General features: G+C 42.1%; 1 protein-coding gene across 3 annotated transcripts in view; it reads right to left on the bottom strand.

Annotated features, from left to right (window-relative positions):
* The window catches only part of EGLN1 (egl-9 family hypoxia inducible factor 1), a 38,158-nt gene extending 11,471 nt beyond the window's left edge, over positions 1-26,687 (bottom strand). Inside the window, exon 1 of one of the 3 annotated variants that reach the window (XM_037136742.2) lies at positions 25,389-26,687. In XM_037136742.2, coding sequence (XP_036992637.2) covers positions 25,389-26,264 — 876 coding nt within the window. In that variant the 5' untranslated portion in view covers positions 26,265-26,687. The remainder of the gene's footprint in view (positions 1-25,388) is intronic. The other 2 variants (XM_037136740.2, XM_037136739.2) reach the window with 2 other exon arrangements.
* Positions 26,688-27,396: the final 709 nt, after the last annotated feature.

Here is a 27,396-nt window from a genome sequence, read left to right as displayed (position 1 = left end):
GTTGCACCAGGAAACTTTTATTTTCCCTTTTAAACTCAATTATTTTAAAACACTGATTCAAAGCTATGATAACTAAAATTTTATGAGCTATCAAAATACAATTTTTGCCCTAAATGAGGGGACAAGGTTTACCATCTGAAACATCTATCCTGTGAAAATATACTGCCTCGGTTTACAGAGCACTGCACTCCGCTCTCTGTAACGTTGGTGGTCAGAAGCTAGTAAGTGCTGACTACAAGCCAGGCATGGACTGGCTCGGTTAACTGTCTTCAGAACAAATTCATGAGATAGATACAATGAATCTCACCACTTTAGATACTAGAAAACTGAACTCCAAGGAGAATGAAAAACCTGTCAAAGGTCACAGAGACTCCAAGCGGCATTCCAGAGGGGAAACAACCTCCTCTAGTCTTGCTCAATTCCTGGCTCAGCAAGGCCTGTGTTTCATCTGACTGAAGAGTTCGGATGAAATGGGTAACACAGGCTCCTACGTGACCCCCGCCTGCTACAGTGCTACACTCTTCAGGCATAACGCTCAGTTCTCCCAGACAAGACATACTGCTTCAAGTTTTCTCCAACTCTCCAGTCCTACCTGTTAAGTATCTTCCCCATCCACTCCCAAAGCACACCCACCCACACCTATGCCTCCCTTGGAGTTTATATAAATCTAGCTCAAACAGGAAAAATAAGGCACTGAAAGAACTAGATGACAACAAGTTGATATTTACTGTAAGAATAATTTTTAAAACTTCAGATTTCAATTATACCTGTTTAGTTTATATCAATCTTTTATGTCCTAAAGGTACAATTAAAAACTTTATTAAAAAGTTATGAATTTTGTTTACTGCATTAATTAGCATATTTAGTGGGGGTAATAGGGAAGGGCAATCTTTAAATACATTGACTTTTTTTAAACTAAATTTTATTTTATAAATAATATATCTTGCCATAAATAAACTCAGACTTTATGTTTTGGGAAGTAAATTTTTCAAACCTGTATCATGGCAAAAATGAAACGAGCACAGAGAAAAAAGACACAGTGATAAGAACAGGGCAGTTTCTCTTTGCACAGCCTCTGGAACCCACAGGGCAATGAGAGCCTTTCAGAAGACCAAAACTAAAGCCTACTCCACTAAATCACATAGAAAGACAAGACTGTGAATGGAAGCACCGTGAGAGCATGGCGACAGCTCATGGCAGACTTCGTGGAAGAAGCAGTATATGAGCTAAGCTTAAAAGAAATATAAAAGCTGGAGAAGAGGGCATTTCAAAAAGAGTGAATCATATAAGGGAAGTTTTAAATGCAAAATACAGAATATATCTGGTGATAAGTAACATTCAGATTTGCTAAAGCACAGAGTTCTCGAGAAAAGGGAAGAAAACTGGAAAGAGGGGCCAGCTTGTGGAGAAATCTGAATGCCTGCTAAGCAGAACGACCTTTATTCTACAGGCAGAGGAAAGCCATCATTTTTAGGCAGGGAGCAAGGTGGTCAGAGCTGCTTTAGAAAAGTGACAAGCAGACTGCAACGGATTTGGGAAAGGGGACCGGGAGAAAAACGACACTGAGAAGACCAGTCTGATCCTGACTGCAACGGGACAGAAAAGAAATGACGGTCAGACACAGGGGAGGGCCTTGGACAGGGTGGGGAAAGACAGAGCAGGCACAGTGGGAAGGGTGGGTAACGAACAGGAGAGGAGCGAAAGGACGTGGCCAGTGCTTCCACAGACGGGGCAAGGGCAGGGCTGAATCAAAGATGGCTTAAAGGCTTTGTGTTTGGCTGAGCTCAGCTGTCCACTCATGGAATAGGGAAGACGGGTTTGGGAGGGAGGAGTTCATTTTTTGGGACATACTGAGTTTGCCATGCTGGCAGGCCATCCAGGTGGAGACAGATGTTCAAAAGGCAGTTGGAAATGCCAGCCTGGAACTCCAAAAAGAGGTCATGGCTGGAGGTGTAGGTTTAGGAGCCATCTTCACATGGGACAGCTGAAGCCATGCGGCTGCCAGAGATTGCCCAGGGAGAGAGTACGGGGAGAAAAGAAGAGAACAAAGGACAGATTCGGACGGAACAGTCATGCGGAGTAAGAGCTCAGTAAGCTTTGTTGCTTTCTGACCACAGGAAAACTGTTAAACAAATAAAACAGTCACAAGCTGACTCATTGTAAATGATTTGTGACTATTTTACTAGTTATAAATGATAAACACATATTATAAAACAGAACTTACAAAGGCATTTAGGCTTTTTCCTTAAAATGTATTTTTAAAACTTTTTGCTATTACAATATTGTGGTCCACAGTTTTGAATCTCCTCCATTGTCCATATCCTTGATGCCTCCCTAAAATTAAATTCCTAGAACTGAAATTATAAGGCTTAAAATTGTTTTATTGCCAAAATTCTCCCCAGAATGGTTGTATCAGCTTATACACATCAGCATTTTAACAGTGCACACATCCTCCCACCCATTCTCCTCACCTAGATAGGACATTTTATTCCTACTACTCGATTTGATACGTTAAATTTTAATATTAGTAATGTTTTAATTATAACTGAATTTGCAAAAGTAAACATTTTTCATATTTTTTGGCCACTTTATCTTCTTTTGTTAACTGCTTACATTCTTTATTCGGTTTTTCCATTGGGTTATTCATTCTTTCTTTCTCTACTGATTTTTAAAAGCTCTTTAGCTATTAATACCTTCTGTCACATAACATAACAACTTCAACATTTGTACTATGCTCCTATAGAATATTTTAATACAGGTAGTTGTTTGTGCAGGAAGGCAGAATATAACCACATTAACTAGTAGTACAAATCAAAGTTTTAAAAGTCCAACAGATTCTTTTGTCCATATTCATAGGAATGTGAAAAATGCAGGGGAGAAAAAGGAAAGATAATAAATAGCTTGCTCCAAATTACTCCCCAACTGGCCCAAGAATGATGGACTACTTAACCCCAGGCACATTACTTTCCCTACTGGGTCCTAATTCTAGCCCAAGAGAAAACAGGTCGGTATACATTTAAAAATCAACTTGCTGAAGGACAGTGCTCCCAACAAGCCGTGTAGTCTAGAGGCAAGAGCGATGCCCGCCACGGTCCATTTCCCTTTCAGCACGGAGCTGATGAAGTGACTACACACGCGGAATCGTCTGGTGAAGCAGTTCGGGTGTGAGCTGTGCAGCTCTGCCGTCAGAACAGAGGCCTGTGATTTGTTAACCTCGGCTGCACTCTCGCCAGCCCCACCCAGCCCTTCCGCAGGCTCCTGCACAGGGCTGAGCCTAAACTACTCACCCACATCGCCCGAACCGCAGACCAACCGCAGGCAGGCCGAGTGGGGGACAGAGCAGCCTCTCTCCACAGGAGGCTGGGGATCCCTAGCAGGCCTCAACTTGATCCCCTCCCAGGGAGAACACCTCCCAGGGAGGTTCTCCAGCTGCACAAGGAGGTGCCACCGGTCAGACACAGGCTCGGACAGCTACAGCAAACTTGTTATGTTACTAATATTACTCCCTGGCAGAGCCTGCCATTTAATTTATGCATTAAAAGAAAAGTAAAAACAGAACAAAACCCCAGCTGCTTATGGTTACAAACATTTATGTCAGCACCTCTCAAGGCCCCAAGCAAGCACTACACTAGGCATGCGACACAGAGACGAGAAGTTCCACACCTGTTTCAACTCGAGTCTGGAACAGGTATAATCTAACCTATTATGCAAATTATTTCAGCATAGAAGAGCGTAATGCATTCATTTGTTTTAATGGACTGGAGGGTATGGATTAGGTTTCTCATATTCAGACTACAGTGGTGAGTCAACATTTGCAAAAACACTACTGGACATACAGGGTGGACGAAAGCAGGTTTACTGTGCCATTGTGACATTCTTTTGCACTAACACAGGCATTGTATTAATCACAACCTGCATGTCTTTTTCCATACGAAATAAACCTACTCTTGCCCACCCCTGTACACAATCACTGGTTAATGTTGAGTTTTCAATCAAAAACCTCACTCCAGTGAGAAAAGTCCAGTGTCCTTATCTCTCCTCAAATCCAGAGTTTGGTAATTAGCATCACAGACATTAGAAATGACTATAAAGAATGGTGTCCAAAATACGTGGTTTGGCCAGCAATATGTCACGTAGGAACTGCTGCTCTACACAAACACATCCAAATCCAGTGAACCCGGTGGCTGCACTGTTTGGGACTAATTCCTGCTGGTTCCGTGATTAGTTTCCTATAAGGAAATTCCATTGTGTGATTCCAAGTAGGTTAAACTGAATCCTAAAACCAGACTGGCACTTTTGCCTAGAATAAACCTTTCATAAAAGGTGTCTGTCAGCTCAATGTTGCTAAAAGGATGGCGAACAGGAACTTCATCCAGCTTAGAAAAGTCTGTAAGACTATTTTTGTGCTTGCTTGCTTGCTAATACACTGTTACATGGGTGGCAGAACTCAGTTCGAGTTTCACTGTCGCAGCAACGTGCCAATCAAAAACTAGGTTCTGGGGGAGCAGATCTATACACTCTCACAATCTGTGGCCTGAGACGTGAGCAGTATCTCTCAAAAAGAATCTACCTACTACCTCAACAACTGAATTGGTTTGGGGGGGTGGGGGTGGGTAGCAACTGGGAAGACAGTCATGCGAAGTGTCCAGAACAGCGTAACACACAAAACAGAGCCAGACAAAGTACCCAGACAGCGAAGACAGTTAACGCTTTAATGGGGATGAGGCACCAGAGAAGACTTTACTGAGAAAGTGATGCACGAGCAAAATATTGAAGGATAAAACTAGAAGTTTTCCAGAGTAGGGGAGATCACAAGTAGAAGGGGTAGAATATTTGCCAAAAGCAGGAACAAATATGGCACCTTGAGAGAAACGCGAATGGCAGACACTGCTGGATGATGGTGCGCGCAGCAGATGGGACCGGAGGGCAGGCACGAGGCGGTGGGGCGGAGGCTCCTGCTGGCTTGCTGAGGAGCTTTGTTAGAAGCCCAATGTAGCCTAATATGTTCGGTAAGAACCCTCTGGTCTAACTCCTAAATACAATCATTCCCAACCCCTCCATCTGAAATTGTGATTTAGTAGGGATGAGATGAGGCCTGGAGTCTTAGAATTTTAAATTTAAACTTAGCCCTAGTCTTAAGGCTTGGAGAGGTATTTGGTAATCGCTAAAATGCTCATTTCAATAAAGACTTAACAGACACAAAGTCAGCATTCCTTAGTTGAAAAGGAACTGATTATAAAACCATATAGGTCAGATGCTTAAGAAATAAATAACTCTAATGATGAGTTGATTTCCCCCCAATAATAAGAGCACAACTCCCTCTGTAGACAGATAACCAAACACCGGTACAAAGTTCATCCTTTTGCGAGTACCAGTTTCTCTGCACAGACCTCTGGTTTACACAGCTGCGTGCAGTGCACCTCGTTTCCGTTCTGCAGCGCCTCCATGAGCTATGCAGAAAGTGACCACCTCCACTTTACGAATAAATCTACCTGGGCTTTGTCTGTAAGTGCTGAAGTGTTTAATCTGTCTACTCACACCACTGCCTGGGGGTGTAATTAATGTGACGGACCAGATCTGATCTTAGAAAATAGTGATGGCCCTGTTTTAAGTAACATTAACCTCTATTCTATTTTTGTCGCTTTGAATGAGTTTAATATTCCTTGTTTTTCACAGTTATTAGAAAAGTTGCTTAAGTATTTATAAACTGCCATACCTAGACACTTGTATATTTATTTTCTGGGTTTCCCCAACAGATTTTGGACTCCTACAAGAACATGAACTGGGTCTTACTAATCTATGCCAAACACAGGAGTTCAAGTACCTGTTGAACGAATCAACTGATGACTGGGGGGAGGGAGCTGAGGGAGGTGAAAATAATGTGAGAGGAGAGAAGGGGAGAAGGAGGGAGCGTCACACTTACTAAATTATGTCTACAGACTGGTTTCCATTCAGTACCATGTGACTTTATTTTGGCCCTAGGCACAGCTTATTTTTAAGAATGTTCAAGTAAACCTAGTGAGTGGTCTGTAAAAACAGTCTAAATGAAATTCAAGAGTTCCATGACAACTATTAAGAAGTCAAGGTGTCTAAACCCTAATACCTGGTGCCTTTCAGGCACACTGCCTGTAACTGCTGACCTCCAATGTTTTTCTCAAACCTTCGTTCCCGTGACCCACCAGAGCAAGTATTTCAGCCACGGCTTCTTCCACCTCAGTCTGCAGAACTATGTGTTTCTTGGATCCACAGTTTTCTGCTGGTCCAGGCTTAATCTTTATGTCACAATGCTCACTAAATTCTGTAAATAACTGAACTACCCAGCTCTCACGATCATCATTATTAAATGTCAATCTACTGTAGGTAGAATTTTACAGATTGTTACTATGTCTACATACGCTGTCTAAGTAATGCCTAAATACACTGTTGATAAAGAGGCAAGTTTTGTTTTGGTTCTAGAGGGTGATGGGGCCCACTGACTCTAACCAAAGTAACTGATGGGCCATAAGATAAAAATTGAGGACCACCACTATATGGATATTAATTTGAAGAGAATGTTGCAAGATGTCTTAAGGTCTAGTATCAAAGGTGAGGATCCACTTCTGTATATAATTTGAGAGAATTTAAGTAAATTAATTATGAAGGAAGAACCAACCAGTTACATTTTAAAAAATACTGAAAAACAGAACTTCTGGCCAAGACAGAGGTGTAGGTAGAATTTTGCCTCCTCTAATAACCAAAAGAAGGACAACAACAAATTTAAAAACAGAAAACCACCAGAAATGACAGAAAACTGAACTGTACGGAAGTCCACCAACCAAGGATTTAAAGAGGAAACGTTCATCCAGACCAGTAGGAGGGGTGGAGATGGGCAGCCAGGGCAGAGAGGACCGGCAGGCAAGGCTGCTGCTGGTGGTCCCACGTGTGCGTTCAGATAAACCGGGAGCAACCAGGGAGCAAGGCGGATGGCACGATCCAGGGTTCCAGCATGGGCAAATAAAGCCTCCAAACCTCTGGCTGAAAAGAGTCCCAACTCTGCCCCTTCCTGACTGGGTCACTCTGGACAAGAGATCTAACTTTTCTGTGCCCGATTCCCCTCATCGGTAAAGTGACAGTAATAGTATGCCTGCATGGTGAATACACCAGTAGGTGAACAGCGCTTAAACCACTGCCTGGTGCACAAATAGTGTTAACTATTAGCTATGGCCAATAGCCACGGGGCGAGGAGCTGCTTCCTCATTTGAAAAGTTAAGATTATCACTATCTACCTCATAGGCATGTGAATTAACAAGACAGCAAGTGAAAGTGTCCTATAAATCTCAATTCCTTTTTATGATGCCTTCACTATAATCTCTAAGAGAGCCTAATATGTGCAGAGCACCAATGTAAGTAAAATATTTACCTCAATCCTCACAACACTGTATGAAGTGCCTACTACTACTATTCTCATCTTATTTTTTAAATGTTTTATTTATTTATTTTTAGAGAAACGGGAAGGGTGGGGAAAAAAGAGGGAAAGAAACATCATTGTGTGGTTGCCTCTCATATGGCCCCCACTGGGAACCTGGCCCACAACCCAGACATGTGCCCTAACTGAGAATTTAACCAGTGACCCTTTGGTTTACAGCCCTCGCTCAATCCACTGAGCTATTATTCTCACTTTACAGACAAGGAAACCAAGGCTTAGGATGGCTAAGTTACCCAAGGCCACAGAGTCAAATGGTCAGCTGGACTGTAAACCCAGGTTCTTTGGACTTAACAGTCCAGTTTTGAGCCTCTGTACAATACAGCTTTCATGCATATTCACTCTTTTGTACATCTAGGAAGCTCATAATGTGCCTGATAAAATGACTCATATGTATATGTTATTCAATAAATGTTTCTTTAATCAAATGAATCCCAGCTGTCTTCAAGTGGTAAAACTTTTGAGGAAAGGGGAGTATAACGTGGCAGAGGCAGAAGAGCCCGTGTCCCGGCTTTGTCTGCCGAGCGGTGGGAGGTCGGGGGCCATTCCTGTCATCTGGGCCAGCTGTCCCTACCTCTAAAACAAGGAGCCGGAGCACGACCTCTTCCAGTCTAGCTTGAAGACTGTATGTTCCCTTTGGCAGCACTTCTGATAGAGCAGAAACTTAAAATAAGAATTCTAGAATTTTAAAACCAGAAGATGCCATAGGGTCTGGCCTAACTCTTCAGTTACAGATGGGATTCTCAAAGGGCAAAAACTCTAGGTCTCCTCATTTCCAATCCTTTGTAATGACACAAAGCAGGCATTTCAAACAGAATTAAAAGAAATATAACTGGAATCACACAGCCCAAAATAATGCATGCCAAAATTAAACAGTACTTGGTAACTTTTATTGCTCTAAAAGCTGAAACTTTATTAGTCACTATAAAACACCAGGTTTTAGTGCTTAAATAAGCATCTCAAATACCCATTAAGATATTATCTTTTAATTTTGTGAATACCCAGTTCTAATAAATAAACAGGGTAACTTCAGAATAAATTATTCTGATAATAAAAGCCTTGCAGTAGCTGTATTCTCACTTCCCTTTTCAGCTGCTTAGCTCCACAGGTAAGTTTCTATGAGAAACAGTTTATAACAGTTCCCAATCTCTCCTGGTTCGCATAGTAACTCATGTCTTAGTAACTTTTTAACGACACTACTAGGCCAAAAGAAGTAACTAATAGTTCTTTTGATTACATAGGATGAGCCAAACCCCTTAGCAAGTATTTAAGTTCTCACAATTTAGCATGTGTTGGGCACTGCGTAACTTTTCAAACCTTGAAATCAGATTGGACAGGACAACCTCATTTCCCATTTCACACTTATTTTGAGGTGGTACTTATTTCTTCTAAAAATCAGAGCAAGCACTGAAAATCCAGCTTCATGAAAGTATGACATCACCAAATGAAATACACTAAGTCCTCACTTAACATTGTCAATAGGTTCTGTAACTTTAAGCAAAACAACGTATAACAAAACAAGTTTTACCACAGGCTAATTGATATAAACAAGAGTTAAATTCGCACTGCATCTCACCAATGTTATAAAGAAATGATCCTGCCCTGGCTGGTGTAGCTCAGTGGATTGAGCACGGGCCTGTGAAGCAAAGGGTCGCCGGTTCAATTCCCAGTCAGGGCTGCAGGCGGGATCCCCCACAGAAGACACATGAGAGGCAACCACACATTGATGTTTCTCTCCCCACCCTTTCTCCTTTCCTTCCCCTCTCTCTAAAAATAAATAAATAGAATATTTTTAGCCCTGGCTGGTGTAGCACAGTGGACTGAGCACGGGCCTGCGAACCAGACAATCGCAGTTTGATTCCCAGTCAGGGCACGTGCCAGGGTTGCAGGCCGGTTCCCTGCAGGCCAGTTCCCAGCAGGGGATGCATGAAAGGCAACCATACATTGAAAAAAAATATTTTTTTAATAAAAAAAGAAATGATATTGTACAAAATATGTTATTTAACGACCTACTACATAGCAATTAATGCTGTGGTCCAAGAAACGTTGCTATGTATTTCCCTTGAAATTTCACAACACTCCACAGCACCACTGTGCGCCTGCTCCAGTGCCCCAGGATGCCTTACCGCATAATCTGTGAACCGTGTGTCTAGGCAGTCCTCAGAACAGCTGCATCCCCACTGCTTGGGAGGTTGTTGGAAATGCAGACTCGGGATTCACCCCAGGCTCACTGATTCAGCAGCTCTACTTTAACACGATTTATGACTCAGAGACGCTGTTGAAGTGAAAGTCTAGACAGAGCCTTTGCCTACATCTTCTTTCTTACCACTCAAACTCAACTCACTGCTTTCTGACTTTTGTTCTCTTAACAATGCCATTGCCATGGCCAAGTCCCCATACAGGCCTTTTGTCCTAATCCTAATTAACCCTCTGCTGTGTTTGATACCACTGATCTTCTTGTACCTCTATTCTTCCTTGGTTCCTAAAACAGCCTTGATTTTTTTTTCTGTTTTTTTCAACTTACTGTCCCCCACCTCCTCTTTCTCCACAAATGAAGGGTTTTGTTTTCCCCAAGGCTTCTGTGATTAGCACTACTCTCGCTAAGCAAAATTTCCCCCCAGAGAACTGCATTCAACCCAGGGGCTCCAGATCCTTTCTGTGTGCTGACCACCACAGCCCGGATGGCTTTCTGGAGATTCAGACCTAAAAAACTAACTCCCACTAATACGTGCATGGGTATGTTAAACTCAACAATTCCAAAACACACAAAAAAGAGCAAGTTTCAGAGAGATGATGAGCAAGGATTAGTTTTGTATCAGATATAAAACCTCTAAAATACCAGTAAGACATAAAGTGTACGCCTTCCCAGTGTGAGAAGGAAACCCAACTAGAGAAACACAATATGACGCACCACGTAAACAAAATGAAGGGTAAAAACCGTATGGCCATACCAATAGATATAGAAAAGCACTTGACAACATCCAGTACCTGTTAATGAAAAAACTCTTAGTGGGAATACAGGGAACATACCTCAACATAATAAGAGCCATACATGACAAACCCAGAGTTAACATCGTACTCAGTGGGGAAAAGCTAAAAGTGTTTTCCTTAAGATTAGGAATTAGACAAAGTTGTCTACTTTCACTACTTTTATTGAACATAGTATTGGAAGTCCTAGCCACAGTGATCAGACAAAAAAAAAAAAAAAAGATAAAAAAGGCATCCAAGTTGGGAACAAAGAAGTAAAACTATTATTTGCAGATGACATGATACTATACAGAGAGAACTTATGTCTCTACCAAAAAACTACCAGAATTGATAAATAATCCAACAAAGTAGCAAGACACAAAACTAATCGCCTGCATTTTCATATATCAATAATAAACTATCAGAGAAATTAAGGAAAAAACATTCACAACTGCATCACAAAATAATAAAATAAAATACCTAGTAATAAATTTAACCAAGAAGGTAAAAGACTTATATTCAGAAAGTAAGGCACTGAAAAAATTCAAAAATATAAAAATAAATGGAAGCACATACTGAGCTCACAGAAAGGAAGAATTAACAACATTAGAATGTCCATCCTGACCAAAGCAATCTATACATTCAATGCAATTCCTATCCAAATACCAACAGCATTTTTCACAGAACTAAAACAAGTAATCCAAAAATTTATATGGAAGCATGAAAGACCCTGAATAACCATAGCAATCCTGAGACAAAGCTGGACATACAGACACACACAGATCAATGAACGTACAATGAGTCCAGAAATCAACCTATACATATGTGATCAATTAATAAATGACAGAGGAGGAAGAACATAGAAAGAGGTAAGACAGTAGATGGTGTTGGGACAACTAGACAGATAAATGCAAAAAAAATCCTATATATTACACACAATAATAAACTAGAAATGCATTAAAGACTTAAATGTAAGACTGAAAACCTTACTCCTAGAAGAAAACATAGGTAGTAAACTCTGACATTTGTCTTGGCAATACTTTTCCTGATATTGCTCCTCTGGCAAGGGAAACAAACAAACAAATTAAAAGACAGGACTACATGAAACTAAAAAGTTTGCATAGCAAAAAACTGGAAAAAAAAGACAGCAACAAAGAAAAAGAAAGCCTACTCAGTAGAAGATACTAACCAACTGTATATGTGATTAAAAAGTCAATATCCAAAATTTATAAAGACCTTACAGATCAACACCAAAAAAGCCCAAAATATCCAGTTAAACATGGGCAGAAGACCTGAATACACACTTCTCCAAAGAGAACATACATACAGCCAACAGACATATAAAAAGATGCTTAATATTACTAATCAGAAATGCGGTATCACTAATCAGAGAAATGCAAATTAAAACTATAATGAGATATCACTTCACACCTATTAGAATGGCCATCATCAATAAATCAGCAAATAACAAGTTTGGTGAAGACGTGGAGAAAAGGGAACCCTCGTGCAATGTTGGTGGGAATGCGAGTTGGTACAGCCATTGGGGAAAGCAGTATGGAGGCTCCCCCCAAAAATTAAAAACAGAACTGCCTTATGACCCAGCAATACCACTTCTGTGTGTATGTCCAAGGAAACTCAAAACACTAATTTGATAAGATATATGCATCCTTATGCTCAGAATACCATTATTTACAACAATCAGGACACAGAAGCAACCCAAGTGCCCATCAATAGACAAGTGAGTAAAGCAAATGTGGTATATACATATATTTAACTTCACTTTCCTCTCAATGTCTTATTTTCATTATATACATATATATGTGTGTGTGTGTGTGTGTGTGTGTGTATAATGAAATATTACTTGGCCACAAAAAATAAAACCGTACCATTTGTGACAATATGGATGGACCTAGAGAGTATTATGCTAAGGAAAATAAGTCAGACATAAAAAGACAAAAACAGTAAGATTTCACTTATATGTGGAATATAAAGAACAAAATTAACAAATCAAAAAGAGACTCACTTTATACAGAGAAAAAAAATGATGGCTGCCAGACGGAAGAGGGGAAAGAGGCTGGGAGAGAAGGTGAAGGGATTAAGTCACATAAATTGGTAACGACAAAACAGTCACAGGGTGTAAAGTACATCGTAGGGAACACAGTCAATAACACTGTGGTGACTGTGCAGGGTGCCAAATGGCTACTGGAAGGACTGAGGGTCACTCTGTAAAGTATATGACTGCCTAGTCACTACGCGGTGCCCCCAAAACTAATACAAAGTAATAATGAATGTCAACTGCAATTTAAAAATAAAATTTAATAAGTAACATAAACACTACTACATTTAAAGTAATCATGATCACTATAGCAACTACAATAATGCAGAGGACCTATTATTGCCAGGCACTGCATTAAGCCTCTTAAAAGCCCTATAAAAAATAAATGGGTGTTTTTCAGTAAGCAAAAGGCTTTAATGTTTAAAATCAGATTTGTCAATTATTTTCTCTTATGGCTTTTTTTCTTGTCCTACAAAATCTTTACCTATCTCAACATCATAAAGATTTTCTCTTGCCCTAGCTGGTGTGACTCAGTAGATTAAGTGCCTGACTGTGAACCAAAGAGTCCCAGGTTCCATTCCCAGTCAGGGTACATGCCTGGGTTGCAGGTCAGGTCCCCCGTGTGGGGTGCACAAAAGGCAACCACAGTGATGTTTCTCTCTTTCTCTTTCTCCTTCCCCTCTCTCTAAAAATAAATAAATGAAAACCTTAAAAATTTTTTTCTCTTCTTTCCTTTTAAATCTACATGTCTATATCTATTTCTTCTGTGACTCAGTTTATTTAGTAATGTGTTGTTAAATTTCCACATATATGGACTTGCAAGATTCCTATTGCTTATTTCTAATTTAATTCATTGTTGCCCAACAAAATACTCTGAATGAATTCAATTCTTTCAATTTTATTGAGACTTGTTTTATGGCTCAGTACAGGGTCTATTCTGGTGAATTTTCCATGTGTGCTTGCAAAGAATGTGTCTAATTTTGTCATTCCAAGGAGTGTCCAACAGATGTCAATTAGGTCAAACTGGCTGACACTGTTCAAAGTCTCTTATTGTCCGCTCGCTGGTTTTCTTGGTCCCAACAGTCACAAGAACAAAGTATGTCTACCTATACTTCATTTGGATGTTGCCCTTTTCTATTCTGCCAGGTTTTGCTTCATGTATTTTGAAGCGCTGTATTATTTTTATATTCAGAAAATATAAAGTCACAAGCAGAGCAGCCATGTCTTTCTACCTGTAACATTTTTACAGTCATGATATATATGCAATTCCCAAACTGAAAAGATAGTGTTAAATTTAATAAGTATTTGAGTTATATTAAAGTCAAGGTATTAGATAACTCAGAGCAATTACTTTTCTATAACATCTAAATAGCATGTATTTCTATAAAAAATACAGACATGGATACATGTAGTTTAACTTCACTTTCCTCTCAATGTCTTATTTTCAAATAGCTTTATTTTCTTTGTAAATGAATAAAATAACTTTATCCAATGTCAACATAAAATGCTACTTCCTACATGTTAAATATAGTATTTCACATCTAAATGGTTTTGTTTCGACTATTAAAAGTGTTAAGAATGATCAACTTTAGGAAAAAAGTGTGGAATCTATAAGCAATTTCTTAAATCAAGGGTAACACGGGCTTCTTAAAATGTACTTCCCATTGACTAAATGATTAAATCAATCAAATTCAATAGTGAAAGCACCAAAGTAATTCTACAAATTGATAACATCCACAAGACAATAGTTTAAGAGTAAAGAAGCCTTTAAGCATGAAAGAAAACTATCTACCTGTCCCAATATTCCACATTATTTTAGGAAGGAAAGAATTTTAGGATTTAGTTTTTAAAGTCTATTATGGACTAAATGGTAAATAAAGGAAATACTAAATAAGAGCAACAAATTATAAAACATCTATGTTTATATAAATAAAAACTGTAAAATAATTATTAGCTCATTTGTATGAGATTTGATCCAATCTTTCAAATACGTACTAGCTTATTTGTATACATGACTAGCTTTTAAAATGAACATCCAGGAGCAGCTGAGATCTTGCACCCTGGCATAAGTCATCAGTTTGGCTCAAATAAACTCATAACAAATAAATAGTAAATAAAATTAACATCTAAAGGTTTCAAATTTTAAAATGTACCTTAAATAATTAAATTAATAATTATGAATAAAATGTTTATTGCCATTGACTTCATCCTGCTAAGGGGGAGAGGGTATGGAGAGAGAGAAAGACCCTTTGATTAAGGTGTCCCTCAGCCTGAGTTCCTTCATTACTCATGATGTAACACGAGTATCTGAAATTTAGTTCCAGGTGCCCTTGTGGTCTGATCAGTTTCTTTTTTCACAGTGCCAAGGTTATGTGTCAGCTGCCCAAGCAACAACAGATTCTTTTTAATTAAAAATAAGATTCAGACCTGACTGGTACGGCTCAGTGGGTTGGGCACCGTCCCCACAAGCTGAAAGGTCACCAGTTTGATTCCCAACCCAGTCATCAGGGCACAAGCAGGCCAGGACCCTGGTTGGGGGCATGTGGGAGGCAACCAATCATTCTCTTCCTTTCTTTCTCCCTTTCTTCACCTCTCTCTAAAAATAAATAAAATCTTAAAAAAAGAAAGTCATGGTACATACCAATTAACTTGTTTCATTTTATAGCCAGACTGTACAAGGCATACATCTTCCAAAGGTCTGTACATACATACCACTAGTTTTAAGTTGTAATGTACATCCCTTTAACTGGCCCTAACTTCATTGACTGCTGTGGGGATGGGGAGGCAGGGGAGACAGAGCACAGTTCCAAGGACACGGGGCAAGAATACCAACTGAGTAACACAGAGGCCTTGCTCTACTGTAACCAGACATGAAATGCTTAAAAACATTTTCATTTTGTTTTGTTCTTTGCATAACAAAGGTTCTTAATATAGAGACTATGGATGGGCTTAATTATAAGCAAAATTTTGCGTGTAAGCTCATTTTTAGGGTGAGAAGGTATATAGCTTCCACAGAGTTAAGAACCACTAACATAATTACCTTGAAAAAAACCTTATAGCCTTTTGAGAAAAGATGATATTTATTATCATATATAATTTTTAGCTGAAATTTTCTTTATTCAAGGAATTTGATTCCAAAATACACTGGGTTGTAACCACTCCAAAATATAACCATAAATAACCTATGGTAAATATTAAATCTCAGGCTATTTTCTTTACAACTAAAAAAATTATTATACACAAAGAATGAGAACACATTTCAAATAGAAAAATTAAGCAAAATTGGGACGTGAAATCCTTTAAAGCCTAAAAATGTTTGTATGCACGTTGAGACCAATTTCAAATGGCCTTACACAGTCCAGTTTCTACCACCAGCACCACCAGTGCCCTCTTTAAACAGTCAGACCAACTGTTCCCACGAAGCTGCCAAGATGCTTGAATGTAGTTAAAGCCAAAGTTTTCTGATCATAAATAGTCCTCATCTGGTCTTCTTCTATTAAACATAACTCTTAAACCTCCTTTAATATATTTGAAAATGTCAGTAACTTACAGTTCTAAAGCCAATTCAAGACTACGATAATTTTAGAAGCTTATAATTTTGCTTTTGAAAATTTTCACTCTGCGCATCAATCATGGGGTATCGATGTTGAGCTTTGGGTCAGCTTGCTAGCCACAGGCCTCTCTCTTCTAGGGCATCCAGAAGAGTATTCATGAGGTCACTTTCAACATCTTATCAATTGTTTCTTTGTTTTGAAATGACACGTGATCCTTGGTGGTTCTGACGCCATTGGTGGGGGTGAGGGAAGTAAGATATTCAGGCATTGTCCCCTCAAGATTCGTGGATGAACAGGATTCTACCACAATCTGTAAACTGGCCAACTGATTTGGGGGCTAGGCAATGGCATAAACTTCATCTCACCTTCAGAGCAGACCTCTGTCCCAGTATCCAGAGTTAAAAATAGTCTAGGCCATGTTGGTCTGGGTTACTTCTCTCTGGAAAATAGGGACTAAAAACAGCACTGTAAGCACAGAATGGAGAGTTGACCACAACAGGACAAAATTCGCCACAGACTTTCAGAGTCTCACGGTGGTGTTAGAAACCAGACCAAAAGAAGGGAATGCAGAGGTGAGGCACAGGGCAGGTCCGCGGAGGCAATCACGAAGTGTTCACAAGGCCAACAATGAAAGGTGCCTTGCGTGAGACAACAATGTAAAACAGCTTCCCTGCTCAGACGTTCTGGAGAAGATCCTTCAGGAATAAAAGGTGTATAAAGTTTGCATGAAAAGAGGGCTAAGTGAAGGCTGAGTTGGTTTGTACGGGGTCTGCACGACTGGGGCACGGGCGTGGGAGTCATAAACGGAACAGCTCACAGCCGTGCCGGCAGGGGTGAGAAGAACTGTGAAGGGGAAACTGCCTGGCTGAAATGGTGGTTGTATTCCGAAGAGTAACAAATGACAGTGGGCCTGAGCCACTGTCAGCATCAAATGGGTAAGAATCAAACTGCAGCCTTTACATAAATCTTGGGAGACTTTTGAGCAAGATTTTCATAAGGACTGGTAAACTGAAATAAAATGAATGTGTGTTGTACCTAGAGAAGAATGAATTAAGGGAAAAAATATAATACTGTGTAACAATCCAAGTATAAAGTGACTGAAATCCCAATTAGGGTGGTGCCGTGGAAATTCAAATATAATACTGAGTGCTGGGCACGAGAAATTGCATATACTGACGTGAACAGGACAAGGCTCCCACCCTAAAGTGGCTCACAATTAGCAGAGGAAATCACCTTTATAAAGGGGTTCCATCAATGATAAATGCCACAGCCACAGACAGAACGGAGTTGTGGTTCTGCTTAGAGGGACTGGGATGAGAAGCAAGTTAGAGAAACCTCCCTACCACCTTTCCACACAGAAAGAGCCAAGGAAATATGCAGAGGTAGAAAATGGAACCTGCAAGTAGGAAAGTATGCAATGTTCTTTGAAAACAGTTGTTCATCAAACCAAGACTTTGGGGTGAACAAATATTGTCAATGTGGCAGAATGATAAGATCTGTTTTGGAAAGATAACACCAAAAGTGATGGACAGAATGAGCTGGAAAGGTATAAAAGAAAAACAAAATTAGGCTCGTACATGAATCTAGGACAGAGATGAAAGTGGATTTAAATAGGAAAGTATAAATGGGAATGAGTAGTAAGACAAAAGAGAAGTCATTTTTTAAATGAGTCAAGTTTATATACTGATAAGGAGATGCTAAATCAGGCTTTGCAGACCTGGAGACTTTCAATGGACTTATTCCACTGACATGGGCTCGCCCTTCAGAAGTCTCAGTCTAATTACTGCTGCTACTTCAAGAAAAGCTTTTCTGGCTTGCAGACCAATTTAGGTCTCCTCTAAGCGGCCCCCCCTAGGATCCTGGACATCTCACAAACACGCATCGCACACGGGACTGCAGGCTCAGCGCTGCCTTGCCCTCACACAGTAACACTCCGGAGAGCGGAGACAAGTACCCAGGAGACAAGCAGACACAACGGCACTACTCCCAGTGCTCAGCACTGATCCTGGGATACGTAAGGCACTCTGTAAATAGTTCACAGACAGAGTCAATTTTAAACCTGTTCCCCCATCTCCCCAGCAGAGAGACCCACCAACCCTCACGCTCTCCAAAAAGGTAACTTCCTTCTTAATCAAGCTGAGCTAGAGTACTTCCAGAACATTCCAGTAGAGCTGTCCATCAGTCTTTTACAGATGCCAGGGTAAGAGACAGATCAAGGAGTTTTTCACACACCCCAAGTACAGATGCACACTCAGTCTTTTAACTCTCCAAACTCCCAATCAGACTATTTCAATTACCTGACTAGATTTGGTCATTCCAACCTAGGTTTCATTATACAAAAATCAGTCTTAAATTGAAGTTGTTTGAATTAAGATTACAAGTTCTTGGATTTCATAAGCTCGTGACTGACCTTTCAGGGGTTATATGTTTTTGTTTTTGGCTCTTATACTTGCCAACCTTTCAGCCTTTAATTTCTCAAAACCACTCCACACATGATAACTTACCCACACGTTTGTGACACCCCCTTGCCCTGGAGTCCAAAGCAAGGCTTGCTTAAAAGTCCAGAATACTAGACTTCTAATTTTAACACTATCGCTTGCCATCTGAAAGCTGGTACTTCCACTTCTAATTCCACTGTCAGGCTCCACATCGAGATGATGAGGGCTTGTATTTCTCTGGAATCTTTTCAGATCATCAACTATCATAAACTTCCCCCTTCTGTACTTACTGCTGTAGGAAGCTATCACACAGTCCTTTGTATCTGCACGTCAATGGAATTATTTTTGACATTTTATGATCATTCTGCCTCATTTCAAATTTCTATAGCACTTTTATTTTCAACCGCATGTTTAAATGAAATGTTTTATGTATGACTTTATTTTGACATTTAATTTAAATCCATGCTTGCTTCTCTGATCCCTTCAGTTTTCCCGTGTTTCCCTAAATTTCAGAATCTGTGTAATTCTTTTCACATGGATTTGCAGCCACAGGCCATCTTAAATGAGTTCATGCAAAACGCACAGACAGTCTAGTGGTCAGCACCAGAAGTGCTGCGAAACCTCCTGTAGCAGTAATCTCGGCACAGCCCCAGTGGCAGAGCTGATGAGGACACTGTACACAGGAGCCCGAAGGCCTTTGGAGAAGAAAGGATGGGGCTGTCAGGGGAACAAGGAGCAGGAAGCACAGCCAACGGGAAGGAATGTGGAAAAGGAGAGCAGCAAAGTTTTTTTGTTCAGGCTTTGGCTGCGAACTAAGTGTCCACAATCTGCTATAAATGGAAACTGAAAAAGTGGGGCAAGAGAAGACAAGCAGAAAAGTCAGGCAAGATAAAATAATAACTATTTCCTTCCAACTGCTAGAGCCCAAATCCTTGGCGTCATTCTTGCCTTCTCCCTTTCTCTCGGACCTCACATATCCACCAGTAAAGCTCACTGACTCTACTTTCCCATTATATCCAGAACCCAGCTAATTCTCACCACATCTGCAGCTACTACTATTCAGACTACCTCTGTCCTCTCCTATTTTTGTCTTAACATTGACTACCTACCATGTCGTGTTACTTAAACATATGTTTACTGACCGCCTCTCTTGAGGTAGGTATACCTCATCTACCTCAAGCAGAATTTAACCTCCGTGAGAATGTGGGCTTTTTGGTTCCTGTTGTTCAGGTATCCCTAGCTCCTAAAACAAGAACCTGTACACAGAAAGTACTCACTTCCTATTGTTGAATGAACAAATGAATGAGATATTTTCAAAACAGGACTCAGGAGAATATAGTCAGGAGGGGCCAAAAGTATGTGTATTTTCCTTTGGTAAAGAAATGGGATTTGGGACAATGATAAAGAAAATAAAAATTTCAAACACTTGAAAATTTTACAGTAATTTTTAAAAGCAAACAGAGGCTACAGATGCTATCCAAGTTCTTAAAAAAATAGAACCTTAATTTGGTTCTGGAAAAGTATGATAATGAGGTACAACACATTCTGATAAAGGTGGCAGAACAGTTCAGACCTTGGAATAGAAAATACAGGCATGAAATAACCTATTGTAACGGAAGACACTGGTTAACCATCTATCAGTTTTTTGTTTGTTTCTTTAGAACAGAAAGGTTTTAGCTGGAATAAGAGTCAAAGATAAACTATGAATACGGCTGAGCAAATGATCTGAATGCCATCCTAGAGTTAACAATGTTTCAAGTGTAAAAAAAACAGGGGCATGGTGGAAGAGGCAGAATGCAAGCAGAGTAAAATGCATCCATGAAAACGGTTTAAGAATCTGCTCAAATAAGAGGGAGCCTGAAACATTTGGTGGCATGTGAAAGGACTAAAACAAAAAATGAAATAAAACAGGTGACAGCGTCCGTCCAAAGGCACACCAGAAAGGAACAGGCATCAGAAAACAGGAGGTGAACGAGGACAGACTGCAAGGCTAACAGAGGAAAACGAGGGAAAGGAACAAATCAGAAGCACTGCAGAAAGACAGCTCCTGCTCAGGAAACAAGGGAGACCAGACCTGTTTCAGGAAAATGGCTTTAATGTTAGAGGAAAGAAAAGAAACTGGACAAAGAACATCTAGGGGAATTAAGAGGAAATTATCTAAAGGAGTGAAATTTAAACTACAATGTCAGACAAACCAAAGTATAGAATGACAGAAGTAAATGGGAGAAGGAAAAAACAGCCATAAATTTCAAACGATCCTCAAAAATAGCATAAAATATGCCAAAATTAGTGAAGTGGAAATAGTAATTTTTACATGACATGCAGCATAAAGTTACAGATATGAGAATGATGATTAAACATCAGTCCGTCAGTTTTGTCATTAACCATCATTATAACCTTGAACAAGTCACTTAATCTCTTTGGGACTTATTTACTGTTTCAAAATAAAGTGTGTGTGTACGAGTAAGTAAAAAATGGGTGATCATTGTTCTTTCCTTTCACTTATAAAAGAGAGAAAGACAGGAAAAGCATATAACTCTTAAAGAATGAGGAAAAGAGAAAAAATGTTAAATGAGAAGAATGACAGTTAACAACAGTCTTGCATAGTGCTTTACAACTTAAACAGTGCTTTTACACATATGTGCTCACAGCAGGCTGAGAGGCAGAAGAGAGATATTCTTGAACACCACTTTATAAATGGAGTAACTGAGGCTCAGGAAGGTTAAGCAACCAGCTCAAGGACACAGAAACAGTGGCAGACAGACCTAGGATCCAACCCAGATGTAACAGCAGCATAAAACCGACCTCCCTACATTTAGATGCCCTCCTGTGACTGAGGTTTGGCAGGTACTTTTGTGGCTCACTAGGTAACAGATAAGAGTTATAAATGTGCAAAATAAAAAAAAACCCCAAAATAAAACACATACACCCTTTTATTTTAAATTCCTTTAAAATTAAAGAGTTATCTTATATGTGAACTAATTCACTATACAAAATGTTTTCCTTTAAAAGCTGAACTTGGTTAGTCACAACCTATTAGGACTCTTTTCAATCCACCTGGAGCTCTGAAATTCTAAAGCACTATGTAAAAACCACTGAAGAACCACTATTCTCAGCCTGTCTGCACACGGTCTTTGATCTTGACTTCTGGCATGGTTATTAAAACACTCAACGAGCTGCTTCAGTCTGCACATCCTGGATGCCGGGAGTATAGAGAAAGCGGCAGAAGTACACTCAGAAGGAAGTTATGCTTGGTTTTCTTTGTGACATCTAAGAGGACTGTCACCACCACCTCCCAGTAGTGATAATAAAGTAACAGAATGCTCCTCATCCTAGTCTTTGCTCTAAAAGCCTTACTCACCCAGAGATGATAACTACAGTATGAAGTGAAAAATTTTAGGACTATAACCTGTGGCATATTGGTCTCAACCTAATTTATTACTCCTTTCTTTATGTACATCTTAATTGAGCAGAGTAAGTTTTTAATGAAATTCTAAAAATATGTGTATGACTTTAGTATTTTTACTTTAACAGGCAATTTTTTTCCTTCACAGTGGCTAAGAATCTCCAACTGAGTAATAATTTGATACTTTCCCATGATCCTTAGTCCTCTGCCATTCTATTCTTCCTCTACCCGCAAGTAAAGGCACCTATGATTTCTTACAGAACACTACCCTTCGCAAGTTAGCAGAACAGGATTCCTCCCTACTGGACACCACTGCAAGTTTTCTTGATAGAAGAAAGGGTGTGTGAAAGAACCAAGGATTAAAAGGCAGTTTAAGAGCAAAAGGGGGCGACCCCCCAAAAAAGAACCAGAGAAAGTGGAAACAAGTTCAGTTGTATCAGTGGCTACAACCGTGTTCCCATTTTTCTCCTATTACTACTTCATTCTTCCCTCATAGTTCCTCTTTTGAAGTAGTTGGACACTCTGTGGCCAGATAAGCATGCCTTAAGTAGAAACTTGGGGGAAATCAAAGCCTGCACCGAATGAGCCACAGGCAATTATGTATCATCTGATTACCAAGCGCTGACACACACCACGACCAAACAGAATAACCTGACTGAAAAACAACATTGGAATCTCGGTCAGAAACCTGAATTTACGTCCTGGTGTGCTACATGATTTCCTTGTAACAGGTGAACTCACTCTCCTGAGCCTCACTTTTCCAATCTGTGAACAGGGATACTACAGCAGCAATTTACCTATTTTACAGAGTTGCTATGAATATCTAAGTGGGAAAAATACTGCACATTGAGGCAAGTAACTTTTTACATCACTCCCATGTTGTAAAGGATCATAAAATTCTTAAATGAAGACCGTCTCTGCGAGCACACACAGTACCCATACTCTGCCTCCCTCAAGGGTCACTGTTGAAATGAGCATGATTCACGTGGATAACATGAAGTGGTTTTTCAGCCATATCTGAAATAAACATTGTATAGTCCCTCATCAAAAGCTTAAGTAGCCCAACAGTAACAATTACTCACCCACCAAATTTTAGTTTCAGTAGTATGTACGCTAAGCAATCCACATGTTCTCATCTAATAACCCACCTAATCTGTGCAGTGTAGCAATAAAAAAGAAAAAAAGGCATGGGGCTTGATATCCGATGGACCTGAGTATGAATCCCCCCCCATCCTAAGTGTAGGCTGTGGACATGTCTGGGCTGAAATATCCTCAAACGTAAATTAGAAATGATACGACCTACTTCACAGGGTTATAACAATCATGTCTGCATCGACACTAATCTGGTACCTAGTACACCGTGGTTGCTCCATATCCATGGATGAGCAAAAGTAGGTTTACGGTTGTATGTGAAAGTTTACTCTTGTGTTATTCACTTATTATTGTATTATTTGTATTACAACTGTAAACCTACTTTTGCCCACCCTAGCACATTGACTGGTAATTTGATAGCTTTCCCATTCCCCCCAAAGCAAGCATCTCTGAATTTTTTAGGAATAGTTAAATTACATCACTGAACATGCACGATTAACAAAACATCTCAACTAAGAGGTACAATGAAAAGGATTCCCTAAAATCATTTACAGATCCTAAGATTACCTCCTTAAAATTACTCTTAAGTATAAGATAAAATTAAAGAGTTTAAAATCCACCCTTCCTTCATTTAGTCCCTTATCACATAACCACGTGTGTACTCGAGTAATTTAAAACCTAAACCACTGTTCCCTTCAGCCACTGAGGCATCTTAGGAAGGAGATGGCTATTTTCTAACAGTCACCTCAAGAGAAGTAATGGCTGTGAAAGACAGGCTGACTGCTGTCCCTCCCCCCAAAAAGGCAGGTGTAAACAGGAAAATAGAGGAACAGGACTGGGCTTTCCCTGGAAAGCTCAGTTAATGACAGAAAGCAGATCAAGGAGGATTTAGGACATCATCTTCTTCATGACTTCAACTTAAGCTTATGCCCCAACAACACACTTGGTTAGTCTTCACAGGATAGTAATATTAATGTTCCCTCAAGCCAGTTCCTCTCCTACTCTAAGGTTCATGATTACACTCACACTTCAGACAAAGTGACTGTAAAACATATAAGTGAAATTCTCATTAAAAACCAAGACTGAGATAGAATCAAGCCCCCTTTTTTTCTTCCAGCTTAGTATTAAGCAACTGTTCATTTTTCTGAGACTGCATGATATTAAGACATGCGCCTTCATCCAGCAACAAAGCAACAATATGTAAATCAGACCTCGCACTGGACTTGCCCCCACAAAAGTTCCTGTTTAGAACTTTCTGAACTGCTGGTGCTCAGCCTCTTGGACCACCTGAGTCATCCATAACAATTACCAAAATAAATGGTCTGACATGCACAAAAAGGACAACTGGAAAGAGCTAGTGTGTACCCACAAACACCTAAGGGTGTCATGATCTCCTAAAATAAGCTCTCAAAACTTACAATATCAAACAGAGATTGATGAAGGAAGAGGGTGGAGTGGGATGGCTTGGAGTGAACCTGAATACAAAGAGAATATTAAGATCTGGGAAAGAAAATGCAAAAGGACTGCAAGAGAGTACTAAGGAGGAACGAACCTACTGTTCATCATACGGAGGTGGCAGGAGGCATCAGTAGGTAGAGACTAAAGAATCGGTTGGGGATAAACTATAGTCAAGAGAAAACAAATTTCACCAAAGAAGCCTTCCCTCCTGCTCCAATTCCGTTTTTTCCCCCTGCAGGAAGCTACAAAAAAGTTCTTTTTCAACAGCGGGATTAACAAAGCAAATAAAGGAAACCTATGCTAAAAATGTAACCTACCTACGCTGAGAAGTCTGGAAACGGAAACACTTCTTTCCCAGTTGTGTAGTGGGTTTCAAAACAGCAGGGACCGAGTGAGGGGGAGGGAAGCATCCCAGCTCTTCCAGAAATGAGGACTCTTTGGGCTACAAGCTGATTTTAAATTCACCTTTTTGTGGTCAGCGGAGCCATTCTTAACAGAGCATTCCACTCTGCAGTCAGACTCTGGAGGTCAGAATCCGACAAGTGGTTCAAAGACCAGAGAGTGGAGGAGCGAATGCAAGGACAAGGCAGGCGCAGAACCAGCTCTTGCTGGGGCAGTACTTTAATGTCCCCCACTGGGCGGCTGAAACTCCAACCGGGTTTGAAGTATCAGCGCAATGAGTGAGTGAGAGAGAATGAGAGAGAGAGGGAGAAGTTAAAGGAAGGGCCCTAAGGTCAGCCAGAAAACTATGCACGTCGACGGAGAAGTTTGCAGACAGACACTAGGCTGGAAACAGTGGGCACAGAGAAAGGGGTTAATTAGATAAACACCTCCTGACGGATTCCATCCGTTTTCCTAACGGGGTGCTACACAAAAAGATGGCTTTTCTGCAGAGACCCCGCGCTCCCTGCCCTAGGCAACTCCTGTCGCGGGCAGGGGCTGAGCACGCACTTACTTTCGTCCGGCCATTGATTTTGTAGTTGCCCAGCTTCCCGTTACAGTGGCGGATCAGGTCGTCCATGCTGCTCATGAGCAGCCCAATGGTTTCGCAGCCGGGCTCCTTGCCCTCGATCCAGGTGATCTGATCGCCTCGGATGTCCTTGGACGAGTCGCTCTTCTGGCTGACCAGCTGGCCGTCCGTGAACTTGCCGGTGTCGTGCAGGGCGCGCACCTCCTCGCCGATCTGCTGCCCGGTCTCCTTGCCCAGGAAGTCGTCCACCACGCAGATGCCGTGCTTGTTCATGCACGGCACGATGTACTCCAGCGCCAGCTTCAGCGCCGGCAGCGGCTTCGTCTGCCCGTTCGGCCGCGGGCCGCCGCCGTGGCTCAGCCCCTCGCCCGGCGTGTTGCTCGGCGGGTACAGGTTCGCCTTCTCCTGGAACAGCGACGAGCGGCCCAGCGCCTCCTCCTTCGCTGGCTCCGCCTCGGCCGCCGCCGGGCCCCGGCCGCCGGGCGCCGCGCGAGGCGGGGACGCGGCCGCCGCGGGCTTGGCCTTTCCCTTGGCAGCGTCCCCGGCGGTGGCGCTATCCCGGCGCGGCGTCGCCTTCCGGGCCTCCTTGGCCCCGACGGCCTTGGGAGGCTGCACCGTGGAGGCCGGCGAGGGGCCGGCGTGCGGGTGCGGTCCCGCCCCGTGGCCGGGGGCGCCCTCGCCGCTCTGGCACACGAGCTTGTGCTTCTTCCAGTCCTGGCGCTGGTGCTCCTTGCTGCAGTAGAAAGAGCTGCGGCAGCGGCCGCAGCGCAGCAGGTTCTCCATCTTCCCGCACAGCTCGCAGTACTGCCGGTCTCGCTCGCTCTGGCTCATCCCGCCGGGCCCGCCGCTGTCATTGGCCATGGCGGCGGCCGAGCAGGAGGGGTGGCGGCCGGACGGCCTCGCCGGGGACCGGGGAGCGGGCGGAACGGCAGGGCCCGTCACTGCGCCATGCACTCGCCGCCCCTCGCCTGAGGGAGGCCGGCTCCCCAGCGTCGGCCCGGACGCTTCCTCGTCTTCTAGTCCGGCACCGCAGCGCCAGCTGCCGCCTCAGCGCCTCATCGCCCCCGCGAGCCGAGGGAGCGCGGCCTGCGCGACGAACTGCGACCTCCGCTCGGGCGCGCGAGACCGAGCGCGCGAGACCTGCCTCCTTGGCCGCCTCCGCGTCCCGGGCACCCAGCCGGCTTGCGGTGGAGCGCAGGGCGTGCGGGCGCCACTCGCTCTGCGCGCTCGGCACGTACACCACGGCCCCGCCGCGACCCGGGCGGGGGGCGCGCGAGGGCGGGGGCGGGGCGGGCCGGGGGCGGGGCCGCGCACACGCGCTTGGCCGGCAACGCCCGGGGCCTGCGCGGGGACGCCGAGGGGCGGGCCTGCGAGCTGTGGGAGGGCGGGCCCGCTCCGCGCGGTGGCCCGGCCCGCTGGACGCTTTCTCCACCTGCCGGGCGAGCGCGGCCGCGGAGTCGCGGCGGTAAGATGGCTGCTGTTTGTGTAACCGAGCGATGTGTTGGGGGCGCGCTCTGCACTCGGGTTCAAAGTGGCTCCTGCAGCCCTCGTTCTGTCCGGGAGGAAACGGAAATTCAGAGAAGTCAAGTCACTTGGCCAGTCTCACGCAGGACTGGGACTCACTCCAGGCGTTAGACTATCGGATGCCGAAGCTGCTTTTTTCCATTACACCCACACGGCTTCTGTTTCAGCGAGGTCCAAAATGATGAAAACAAAACTTAGTATTGCTGCGGTGTTAATTCAAGGTTTTGTGCCTCGTTTGGTAACTTAAAGGTATTGAAATTTGAGGTATTTTTTACCGTTTTAAACCCCTGTGAAATCTTGCCGAGTTTGAAACCTCGCAAAGAAATATTTGGCTGCTGAGTAAAAGTAACCAATTCGCATCGCAATATCCGCATTCAAGCACTTAAATTCAGTCTCATGGAACCACTGTTAAGAGTTGGATTTGGTAAACGAGCATCACTTCATTAATGACTTATTAATTTTTAAAAAA

This window comes from Artibeus jamaicensis, unplaced genomic scaffold, assembly GCF_021234435.1.
Source record: "Artibeus jamaicensis isolate MK-2021 breed Jamaican fruit bat unplaced genomic scaffold, CSHL_Jam_final contig_467, whole genome shotgun sequence".
Classification (NCBI taxonomy): Eukaryota; Metazoa; Chordata; class Mammalia; order Chiroptera; family Phyllostomidae; genus Artibeus; species Artibeus jamaicensis.
This window is presented reverse-complemented; position numbering and strand designations above follow the sequence as displayed.